General features: G+C 43.2%; 1 protein-coding gene across 16 annotated transcripts in view; it reads left to right on the top strand.

Moving 5' to 3' along the window:
• Window positions 1–13,119, top strand: part of LOC144718994 (MYND-type zinc finger-containing chromatin reader ZMYND8-like) — a 64,046-nt gene that overhangs the window by 11,830 nt on the left and 39,097 nt on the right. For 7 of the 16 annotated variants that reach the window (XM_078594689.1, XM_078594687.1, XM_078594685.1 and 4 more), the window contains exons 2-3: window positions 2,149–2,323; window positions 8,450–8,523. In XM_078594689.1, coding sequence (XP_078450815.1) covers window positions 2,149–2,323; window positions 8,450–8,523 — 249 coding nt within the window. The other 9 variants (XM_078594695.1, XM_078594694.1, XM_078594693.1 and 6 more) reach the window with 4 other exon arrangements.

Raw genomic sequence — 13,119 nt, 5'->3', positions numbered from 1 at the left:
ACACTCAGCAGCAGCACAACACACATCAGCAGCAGCACAACACACAGCAGCACACACAGCAGCAGCAGTACAACACTTAGCAACATCACAGCACACATCAGCACAGCAGCAACACAAACTATATCAGCAGTAACACAGCTGCACAACACACAGCATCAGTACAGCACACATGGGCAGCACAACACTCAGCAGCAGCACAACACTCAGCAGCAGCACAACACAGAGCAGCAACACAACACTCAGCAGCAGCACAACACAGCAGGAGCACAACACAAAAGCACAACACAGTAGCAGCAGCACAACACACAGCAAACACAAAAACAAGCACAACACAGCAGCACAACATGCGTCAGCAGCAGCACAACACGTAAGCAGCAGCACAACACGCGTCAGCAGCAGCACAACACGCGTCAGCAGCAGCACAACACGCGTCAGCAGCAGCACAACACGCGTCAGCAGCAGCACAACACGCAGTAGCAGCGCACAACACACAGTAGGAGCACAACACACAGCAAACACAAAAACACAGAAGCACAACACAGCAGCACAAAACGCGTCAGTAGCAGCACCACACAGCACAACACACATAAGCAGCAGCGCAACACATGTCAGCAGCACAGCACAAAACACATCAGCAGCACACAACACAGCAGCAACACGACACATCAGTAGCAGTACAACACTTCGAAGCAGCACAACACACAGCAGCAGCACAACACACAGCAGCAGCACACACGGCAGCAGCACACACGGCAGCATAACACTCAGCAGCAGCACAACACAACAGCATAACACTCAGCAGCATAACACTCAGCAGCACAACACACACCAGCATAACACTCAGCAGCAGCACAACACACAGCAGCAGCACAACACACAGCAGCAGCACACAACAGCAGAATGACACTCAGCAGCATAACACTCAGCAGCAGCACAACACTCAACAGCAGCACAACACTCAGCAGCACAACACACATTAGCAATAGCAGCACACATCAGCAGCACAATACGCAGCAGCAAAACACACATCAGCAGCACACACAGCAGCAGCAGTACAACACACACCAGCAGCACAACACATCAGCAGCCCAATACACACGGGCAGCACAACACACACCAGCAGCACAACTCACACCAGCAACACAACTCACAGCAGCAGCACAACTCAGTAGCAGCCCAATATACAGGAGCAGCACAACACGCAGCACAATACAGCACAACACTCGGCAGCAGCACAACACGCAGCAGCAGCACAACACGCAGCAGCAGCACAACACGCAGCAGCAGCACAACACACAGCAACAGCAGCACAACACACAGCAACAGCGCCACAACACGCAGCCTCAACACAGCAGCACAACACTCAGCAGCACCACAACACGCAGCAGCACAACACACAGCAACAGCAGCACAACACACAGCAGCAGCAGAACATATATCAGAACCACAACACGCAGCAGCACAAAAAGCAGCAGCGCAATACACATCAACAGCAGCACAACACACATCAGCAGTAACACAACACGCAGTAGCAGCACAACACACATCCTCACAACACAGCAGCACAACACGCATCAGCAGTAGCACAACACAAAGCAGCGCATGCCATCAGTCAGCCTTCTGTAGTCCATTTAATACCTGCCTGCAATGCAGTCCATTACAGTACTGCATTGGCATGTTATGGTCCAGTCTAATGCTGAACATGGAACACACATCAGAGAGTATACTAGCAGCATTAAACTAGTTTGTAGTGTTACATACACCGTATTAGTGTGCAATTTGAGGGCCGCATTTTAATGTGGAACTTAAATGCCTTGTTGGATTGTCAAATGTGGCACCTTTGGGTGTGCAGGCATGTGCACTCGGTGTGCATATTTCTGCTGTGAACCGTCACTACTCGCCTGCCCTGATTCAGTTGAACGGTAATTACTGTACAGTGCTTGGCCGAAATGACATAATTTGCAATGTGGCTCTAGTAGCAAAAGCCGTCTTGTGGAATACTTACCTGTATTATTGCCCCGCAGTGTGTTAGTTAAACAGTCATGTAGCTGGACCACATTTCACCACTTATTTAACTCCCATGTGTAGGAATCCACACTGTCTCAACGTTAGGTCAGGTGCTGCTGTGGCTTTTGTTTCTTCTGGCAGAGGGATGGGCGTTGGCCACATGTGCTCACCAGGGTGGTGGTGGTGGTGAATCAGTGATGCAGCACAGTGCAGTGAACCCTCAGGCTTATTCTGTTATACAGCAGGTGATAACAGGAGGCCCAAGGGCTTACTCCACGCACACACACGCCGTGGCTGCAATGCAGGTGGTGCATTGGTGAGTAAAGTGGCCTTGTTTGGAAGGGCAACCATTTCCTGTGCTCCTTAAGTACAGGAAATTGCCCCGTTGCATTCTGAGAGTTAATGCTGCTGGAGAGTTTGTTGATGTACGTTTTATTCATTTATGTGCCAATATTTTGGTACTATGTATTCTGTATTTTAGACCAAAATAACACTCGTGGATTTCCTAAGCATATGATGCTTGGTATGCATTCTGTACTATGGGACTGGACCCACCATTTATTTAGAACGGCTTTTTATGTTACCACGGTTGACTACGTACGGTGCAAAATAAGTTAAACATACAGTTTGTAATTGACGTATGATTTGTTTATTTTTGGTATAGGATGGGTTATTGGTCCATGTGTGTTCACCAGAGTGGGGATTGTTGTACACAGCACGGGCAAGTGAGTCCCATGGTTGCTCGTTATTCAGCTGGTGATAGCAGGAGGCCTAGGGGCTTTAACTATTCCACACACAGTGCTGCATTGATGGCTGAGTGGCGCGATTGGAAAGGAAATCAACTATCTTGTGCTGCTTCAGGGAAGTGAATGTTTCGCTTGCCTTCTGAGAATTCATGTTGTGCAACCTCGTTCGAATGTGTTCTCTGCATTGATTGTGGTTGACAACTGTGTATAATTAGTCTGGACGACATATTTGAGATGGCTTGCCGGAGGAAACTACAGTCGTATGTTCTAACTCCTGTTGTATTAAATATTTCCCACTCCAGGTGACTGAAGTATAATACTTTCGTCCGCGATCTTTGTCCATATTTTGTTAAATTTCAGGAGACAACCCAGCGGTAATGTGTTACGGTTTAATTCTGTCCTGTATTTTTAAAGCGCGGTGACGTACTCTGTCTGTACTGGGTTTGTACTGGGTTTGTACTGCGGATAGTTATCAGAGAGAAACGTCGTTGGATCCACAAGGCATAGAGTAACATTGCGGTATTGTACTCTGTGTATGATTTGTGTCGACTCGTGTAAACATGCAGAGCGCCACAGCGTGTAAAGGTGACGGCAATGTAAACAGCAACGTTTATGATGCGCCGATGTTTACAGGGGTTCCAGTGGTGGGGTCCAAGTACTGTATGTTCAGTATACGTCTTTTAGGCCTTGGTTCAGGCACTGCGAGGCATATATCTATAACGGTTCAGTACATGTACTGAAGTAGATTTTTGGGACACGTGTTATTGTAATGTTTCGGGTAATGGCCTTTGTCAGTTGACCTTACCGAGTAGAATAGCAATCACGTGTGCACGTGTGCAGTATTGAATACCACTGATTTGTAGCACACCTTTGTTTTTTCACAGCTCTTTGTCAATCCACTCCTGGATGAAGGCCTCCCCCACATACAGGGGTCATGGAGGTTGTTTGAACATTCTTCTTCACCACGCTGATCAGTGCGGTTTGGTGAACGGGGGCTTCAGATGTCACGTGCCACTGATGTTAGTCGTGGCAGGGAATCGATCACAGGTTGCTGGTTTTGCGGTGCACTCCGTGAGCCACGCTGCGAGCCACTCTGCCACGGCTCCTTTATACCTTGAATACAATGCTATACATTTATAGGGCAACTGACACGGCCCAATACACAATCCACTGATACTACCTCCACTAAAGGGACAAAAGCATTTCTAACAGAGGTACAATAGTGTCAACACTTGCACCTGATGTTATTAGACATGATTCATACTTACTCTACGGTCCTGATGTACTGTATAGAACTACTATGTGGGTTGAACTGATGACTTTGTGCAGTGTGCAGCACACGCATACGTCCAGCTAATTGGCAATTTCGATAGGCGCTTAAATGATTGACAGTACAGTCTTTGTTTGTGTACAAACAAGTTAATTTTACCGTGGTAAGTGGTAAAACGCCGTTGAGTAGAACATTACCATGATGAAACATTGTTCTTTTGAAGTTTCGTGCAGCATGTGCTCAGATGAGTCAATTAGTCCCTTGTCCTGCTCACACGAGCTTTGTTGTGGAGTTTGTTGGTGAACTTGGCCAGGAGTGGAAATGTTACATTTCCATATTTGAGGCCAGTGCATTCAAACGAAACAACCACTGAACTTTCCACAGACAGTTGCTTGACTTCCGTTCAATTCTCGTGCATTTTAAACACGGGGATGATATGGCCCCGCAAAAAAATCACCCTGACTGTGCCCAACCTTGGAATCTCACAGTAACGTTGAGCCTGGTTAGTATAGCTAGTAAATCTCATGCTTGCAGGACAGCCTTACCCACTGGGTCTGTAAGGGACAACAGAAGTGAGCTACACGACTTGTGCCATGCCCGTACCATGACAGGTAGCCCCTAAGTGGGTGCATCAAATAGCCAGGACATGGAATAAATGCCACTTGTCTTACCACCATCTCCTTTTAACGCATTGTATTGCCTACGGCAGAGATTACAGTGCTATTTATTGAGCTTAAATATTGCCCGTTTCATGTGGTGAACGTCCCTTTTTTTTTTTGGTGACTTTGTTTATGATGTTGGGGAAAACGTGTGATGACGTTTCCATTACCAAAAATCGGAATGCAAATTGCCAGGGCAGTGCATTTTGGTCGTTTTGTCAAGATGTGAATGAATGTGGCCCATAGAGTCGAAGCTCTAACCCAGGTACCATTTTATGTCGATCGTGAAATTGGTAAATACCGTGCGATGAACAGATTGTACGCAGGTTTTTTCTGTGCAGTACTTAATTTCTGTACTGTGCGTACTACTGTGTATGGAAATAGGTGGTGCGTTTGAGGCCTGATTCTTACCTATTACAATGCAGAGTTACAATTACTGTATTGGGTAGCGCATGCAGCAAAGACTTTTAAACACATCCTCGCCCCAAGTTGTGGTCCTGAAACACGTCACTGATTTGTGATGAAATGCCATTTAAGGTTTAGACTTTGGAGGGTCACTTAAATGTGACGGATGTTTCGCTGAAATGTTCATGCTCGCATTCTCCATTGTGTATGCAAGTATTTTTAGTTTCACGATCAGTACTGTACTTTATTATTGCAAGTGACGGGGAATGGGTACTTTTAGGTAATTACCGACATCGTTGAGTCGCCTTTGTATTTGAATTGAGGGCCACATTTTCATTAATTAATTTGGCACAGATCCACTTGTGTATGTTGAACGTCTTTCGTAGCCGTACGTAGACAACCGTGATCATGGGAGGTGTGCGGGACGGACAGACAACAAACTTAAACACGAAAAGCAGTCATGAGTTACATTTGAAAGAACTCCCAATTTAGATTTAAAAGTGCATAGCTCCAGTGGCTTCTTAAAAGTAGATATCAGCATGGAATTGTTTACTGTTATATCTAGATTGTCTCTTTTCATTTATGGGCAGATAATTTACAAACCTTTCTGCACGGCATTCTGAATCGGCGTTTTTTTACACGTTGAAAGGTTTAAAGCTGTGATCTTAAAAGGGAAGTAATCCGGGGTTATATATCCTACTGGACAGTACTTTGCGTTACTTTCATTCCACAGAAATTGTGCAGACCGGCCATACATCCGGGCTGGATATACAGATACCAGGGTTTAACTCCAGTCGTCAGACAAGTGGGCCACCACCAATACGAAGAGATTGTGATTTGAAGTCTTGGCCAGTGTACAACTGTGCAATGTTTCCTTTAGGGGATTGGTTGAACGAGTAGAGTACTTTTCCGAACACGTATTGCCGCCCCCCCCTTCGTGAGTGTCTTGGCATGAACGCAGAACGGATGTTGTCTTGAGTACAGTACAGTAGATTGACCTTCAGTTTCACAAGATGAATGTGGAATTTTAGCTTATATGCAGGGGGAACGGCATATTCTGCTGTCTTAGTCTTTTTGGTTCCAGGTTCTGCTATTGACTTGTTTTTAGTTTGAACAGGGACATTCGATGACACGTTTTTGTACAATAACCATGCTGTATGTGGATTGTATGCACTTCTTAGACATGGGCACCCTGGCATTGTACTGCAGTATCTTAAAAAAATCACTTTCAGTTGTGGTTCCCATTTATGTTGAGTTAAATTACAACCTGTAGAAGAAAACCAAGAAGTATTGTACGAGTGTTTTATACAACCAAGAACTGAACTGACAATAATGCATAGCCATAATCCAGGTTTTTTGGATTAGATCGCGTAGATATCTATAAGTGTCGTTAAACTCGCCACCTCCCGACACAGCCAATTAGTAAGGTTTGTCACCTAAACAGAACATGCCAATTCGTTACTAGTACAGCACACCACTGTGTTGGAGAGCAAAGCCACAACATTTACAATCTGAGTAATTACAACTAGCTTCATCAGGCTGTCGCCTTCATCAGGCTGCAGAAGTTGTCTAGAGGGCCGTCCGCACACAGGCTGTCGCCTAATGAAGCTAGATCTGGCTGTATTATGGATGATATTGGTCGCGAAAGCCTACGTGTTAATTATGCACAGGTAAAAAATGTGACTTAAAATTTCCGACCCGACTCACCGAAGGCAAGATAATATTGTCTGCGATACTGTGCAAGTTGTTTGATCTTGCAGAAGTACTTTGAGCACGATTAATTTTAACTGTTAAACCTACTCTTGAGAAGTGGTACCTCAGTTCCAAGAAATGTTTGCCATATGATTGAGCTCATTTTGGTTTCGGTGAGCTCGCAAAGAAAACTACCTGAAGTGTTTTTAGGCCAGATGCAGTAGTTGTCTAGAGGGCAGTCCGCACACAATACTGAACTGTAGTAGGTGAACCTATGAAACACAAGTGAGGTTGACGATGGTGTACTATAATACGCGGTAAAGGCTTCTTGCTTATGCCGATATTCAATTTTCCAACAAACATTGATGCACATTGCTGAGAGGTGCCATCTTGAAGCACGTGCAATGCTATGATCAAATATTTAGCTTATAAGTGCGTGAACAAATGATGCGTGTCAAGATTTGAGATTTACAGATATTTATGTTTCATGTCATTTTATGTGCACTCACTGGTACAAGGAATATAGCAGGACAATAATTGATGAGGTTCTGTGGAATAAATAATTAAATTATAGCATTTTTTTCACTCCGCTGCTGCATAAAGGCCTTTCCCACACCTTGTAAGTCACCACGATGGTTAGTATTGACTGTTGAAGGGATAACGTAGGACCGGTTAAGATATTACTTGCCACTGATTTAAGCCATGAACAGGAATACAACTCGGGTCGCTGGGTTTTTGGCAGTGTTTGCACTAACCACTGCACCAATGTTCCCACCCTTATAATCGAAGGTAATATACGTGCCTGCAAACATGCTGACTGCTGTGAACAATAGTCTACAGAAACCTCACACAGGAGCAACATTACTCAATGGTTTAAATTTCTACATGACAACAGTATTTTATAATAATAGCAGCCTTTTATAGGTTAGATACAAGACAGCCCAGCATAATTTATTTGATTTGATGTACCGTATTATTATGTTTCAAAACTAATTGTAAAGAATTTTCTGCATATGTAATGCAGTTCTAAATTACACTTGGCAATGTTACATGACTACAAATACGGCACCGAAATGTAAACATGTGCGGTCTTGCACAATATATCACGTGGTCGTCTTTGAGCATTATAAGTTTGGGTTGATTTTTTTTGCGTACAATTCTTAGAGCCATTGTCATGTAAGCAAGGTTTTGTAAAGTCGGCAAACTTAGAGCATGTCGTTTTTTTTGTACTTGCCAGTGCAGGGCATTTTAGTTTAAGTGTCTTATTTTGACTCGTTTTTCTTTTGGAAGACTGCAGGTGTCGTGGTTGATAAGACGGAGCATTTAAACTGGCCAGCCTGTTTTGACAGAAGAAGCTAAGCATGTCTGGGAGGCTTTATAAAGAATTGGTTCAAATTGGCGCCAGCATGGCTTACCCTGGCAGAGAAGCAGGGCGTTAACGATAGCCGCTGCACTGTACAACACCCTATACAGGCCCTTACGACAGCTGGTATGCATGCTAAACACCCCAAAGCTAATATCTGCATTAATGCAAAGTTGCGTTCACAAAACGACTGTTCCCACGGACACAACGATGGGAGAGTGATGCTGTTTGCAGATGCTAACCCTTTTTCTGCCTTCCCCCCCCCTCCCCCAACCCGTTGTGTGTGTGTGTGTTTTTTCCACGATAGCTTAACAAAGGAACCCCTTAACAGAACGGATGGTGAGCTGGCTGGGAAAATGGAGATGAATACAAGGCTGAGAGGTAAGCCGAAAGCCATAGCGAAACCATAATGAATGTGGTAAGCACCAGTGGACAGATTAAAAATGCTGCACTGTATACCATATTATGGCACCACGTTTAAAATAGTAGCAGTGGTTTTACTTTAACAGTGCGCTATTGCAGCTTTTTTTTTGTACAGGTAGTTTGCACATAGGGGTTCACATTTGCGCACAACAGAGCCGGCTGTCATCTCCGTCATTCAGATTGTAACAAGCCTAATCCTGTGTTTTTGTGGAGGCTGGCGAGATCAACAACAGACAGGCAAATACGCGTTATCACAAATGACACACTGTGAAGGGAGCAGCTAAAATGGCCGACGTAAATGCAGCCTAGTCCCACAGGCGAGGGGAGAAGCGCTGTGTGCCAAGCAAGTGCCCACTATAACAGGCTGTCGCCACGAAAATGAACGCCTTTCGCACGCACATTGACCGTCTGCTTTGTTTGTAGGGTTGTTTTTATCGTCTTGCGTCGCCTTTTAAGGATTACTTATCGCATCGGTTAAGCAAATCAGTATCGCGTGTGCTGTATTACGGAAGTGCGCTATATTCTTCAGACAGGTGCAATGGTTGTTGATGGAAATACAGCCATTTCAACATTGACAGTTTAATAATATTACGAGAGTATGTGCAGATGAAGGCAGTGAATGTGCACAAAAATGGGTATGGCACTAACCTATGGGGCGAGGGGGGGGGTGTCTCTACCACAGTGGTGTTTTTTACATATAGTCATGGTTAAAAATATAGTAACTGGCGTAACGTTAACAAGTTAAGCCCATTTTAGACGTGCCTTGTCTTTCATTGTACAACAATACAATTGGTTATATCTTTTTATCCAGAATAATTGTCTTCATGCATTCACGACGGCTTTAACGTATACTACAGTAGTGCTTTTTAACATTCCCTGTTTGTAACTTTGAACGAAGAACCTTGGCCCGATTGATGTATTTCCGGATGTTCTTTGACCGCTTTAATGTGTGGAAGCGTGCCAATTTCTCCTTGACCAAACACAAGAGCAAATTGATGAAGGCGATAAGTTTTGGCCATTTTATCAACGTGAGAATCTGGCCCTATTTCTGGTATGCAGTATTATAGTAATAGGCACTCTATAGAGATGTGTTATTAGCTTTAGTTTGTGCAAGAATAGGCGATAACCTGTTTAGTAAATAAATGCATCACATTACAGAACGGTATATTGTTATGATTGTAGGGGAGCGGTTGTGCTGTGGTTAGCGCACTTTGTGATTAACCCAGCCGCCTGAGTTTGATATCCAGTCATGGCTAACGCCAATGGCGATCGATATCACCAACCCACACTGACCACCATGAAATATGATCAAACAAGCCCCATATGACCGATACGGAGGGAGGCCTTCATCCAGCAGTGGATTGACAAAGGGCTGTAAATTATTTTATTATAATTGGAAGCTTGTGAGTGGTTGACTAACCTGATGATAATTCTTTGGGCAGATTTTTCAATAACACTCCCTTTTAATATACATAGTACTATAATAGGCATTGAAGCATTGGATTCAAACTGATTCACTTTGTCTTCTGCACTGCTGCCAACACAATCCCATAATTGTTTGCCTTAATTTTGCTGGGTGAGTTGAAAAATATTAAAATTTCGGAATGTACATTCCAACAGAATGGTAAAGAAAACTATAAAAGTAGCTTTTCACATCTTGCATCGAGGCCTTTGTCGTCACCTGATCCAGTACCAAAATCAGAGGTCTCCCCACACCTGGTGAACATAAATGGTAAAGATTGCAACATAGATGCATCTCCATTCCATGGCCAAAATATACATCCAAACTTCCACAAGCTAACACATTCACACATCTGTCTTTAATGTGCAATTTCCAAAATAGTCCAGTAATTTGACTAATAAATGCAACATGAAAGTAGAGCAAATGTGTTTACTGTATTCTGTGTGGGGGAAATGGTTGCTTTTGGAATTTGTATTTTCCTAAATCAGGAACTATAGGGAGACAGCTTTTTGCAGTTTATTCAACAGAGTTTTACATTAAAAAAAAAGTTGTAATTAAATACATTAAAGCAATTTATCTTCTTGTTTCTTTCGGTAAATTCACGTAGATAGAAAACTAAAATTTAAAGCAAAAAACCCACGACGTTTCGATCGCAACACAAGCGGTCTTCTTCAGGTGGAGAGAAAAGGGAAGAAGACCGTTTGTGTTGTGATGGAAACATCGTGGGTTTTTTGCTTTTGATTTTTGTGTTCTATCTACGTGACTTTACCGAAAGAACCAAGAATATGAATTTCTGCAGTCACGAAAGTTTTAAGTCGATCTAAAAGCAATTCCTTAAGCATGTGCTGTGAGAAAGGAGGCTGAGAAAGGCATCACAGCGTCACATTTAAGATGTGTGATATTGCTCAGTGGTCGTGAACTTTTTGCATGAGTTGCCTCTCTCAGCCTGAGATGGCATTCTGGTGACAGAGTGTCCTTGTAGAATAATAATAGCAAGATAAAAAAACAGCTTTGTTTTGTAGGTTGACAGGAAGTCACCGTGGGGGAGGGGGGGGTAAAAGGGAAAAACATAGCTGAGACCCGGATTTACACAATCGTTCCATTATAAAATTGTCTCGCCAGTGCCCTTCATCCATGTGTTGCTTGCACCAGGAGGGAAAACAAGCAGACATACTGCTAATTGATTCAGTACAATAGAGTACTTGAATATTGTTTGAGTGCTCGTTTTTGGTCGTCTCATCCCCTAACGTTCTGCTCATTTCTTGAATCCTATTGAAATGATTGGGTCGAGTACATTGTTTAAATATTTCAATTAATTAGACACGATCACTGTCATTTCTATACCTTGGCCTTAGCAATTATTACCAGTCATTAGCTGCGTGATTTCTGCTCTTGTGCTTTTGCCAGTGTTATGATGGCGCCTTATGCTAATGCATCGATTAACTTTGCTGGATATCCGCCTTCTAATAAAAGCTAATTTCCTTGTCTGATGGGAGTACTGTAATGCTTACTAATAACTTCCGTTTACTGGAAGGACAATGTAATGATGTCATATCTCAGGGGAGCAAATTTAAGTTCAGCTCGCTAGCCTTTGTATTGTTTGCTCCATAAGCATGAATGTAACAATTCTATATAGTTTGTCTAAATCGTGGATAATATATTTTCAATATTATTCATTGACTGTATCTTGAGCTTAATCTGAAATAGATTCAAAAGCACAAAATATAGGCATCATTGAATAAATTCTTCATTATCTTTGCACTGAAAACAACCACTGTACTGAAAATTATCTGCAACTGAAGCCCCTCTAATCTTTCAGAACCGAATTGGTATTGTACAAGGACATTTTAAGGGTGGAACATTTTTCGTTTAATGGTAAAGTAACCCACGGTGTTGTTGCGTTGCCTCGACTTGGAGATTTAGCAGAAATCATTGGCAGAGCCAAAAAGACATCTGCAGAGCTGCCTCATATTTCATATCATGTTGCTGTCACCATATTGGGTTGCTATCACCGGCCAATACATTCTTTATTAATGCTTCTTTGTATCAATACTGTGCCGTTTTATGTTTTGTATGGTACAAGTACTGTCTTGTACACAAATCTTGCCCATCGCGGATTGGACCATTCACGCCAAATTTATTGAGGTACAGATCACCAATTGTGCCTCTGTGGCTTGACCGTTGGTGGTTGACCGCAATATTCCTGTACAGTATGCATCGTAAAGAAGTGCTGCAGTTTTAACTGCACTGCTTGTGATGATGCTGCAGAGGAAGAAGACACACGCCATTGAGTCACCATCTTGTCTCCCAAGTGGCCCATCGTGGGTCCCAGTTCTCGTGCAGCGAGATTTTTTTTTTACTTTTTCAGTGCCCTTGTGGGTTATTTTTCAATGGCTCCGAAAAGGAAATTGTGGGAGTGAATCCTATCATTAATCATAGTAAGTCATCTTATTTTTAGTTTGAAAAGTATTCCAATTCAACGCTGCTCAAAGTGTCTTGAGACTCAGGCTTTCCTCAAATTAAAGTAATTGATTATAGACCAAGGAAAACGTGTCAGTTGTGCACGAGGAAAGATTAAAAACACATGAACAACATCGGTAATATGGAACTGCTTTTTCATCCTTTTTCAATCCGCTGCTGGACTAAAATGAGCACTCGGCTGTCACTTGGCACTTTTATAAATTAGACAGCGGTGTAAATTCCACATTCTTCTCACTGGGGCTAGTCACCAAAAATCATATGTATACATGTATTTGCCAGAGGGCTTAGTTAGCTCCCAACCAGAATTTAAAACCAGTACCATGTGAATAGAAGTCATGCAGCAGTACCACACACCAAGATAATAGTACAGAACTGCAAGTGTTGTTACCAATCCATGGCTGTGTACACCACACTAAAGTATGCGGTATTTGTTGAGTGCATGAAAGTAGGGGCATTCTGATGAATGCTCATTGCTGTCCCCTGCCAAAGGGTAGATGACCATGGTGTTAACGCCATGGTCGTGGGGGTGACGTATCTGTCTGGAATGTTTGGACCCTGCTGTACAGTTGCGTGTGGCTGGTTTCCTTCATGAGCCAAAGGCATTGTTGAAA

This window comes from Lampetra planeri, chromosome 5, assembly GCF_965212315.1.
Source record: "Lampetra planeri chromosome 5, kcLamPlan1.2.h2, whole genome shotgun sequence".
NCBI classification, from domain to species: domain Eukaryota; kingdom Metazoa; phylum Chordata; class Hyperoartia; order Petromyzontiformes; family Petromyzontidae; genus Lampetra; species Lampetra planeri.
Note: the sequence above shows the minus strand (reverse complement) of the source record. Positions and strands in the feature narration are given on the sequence as shown.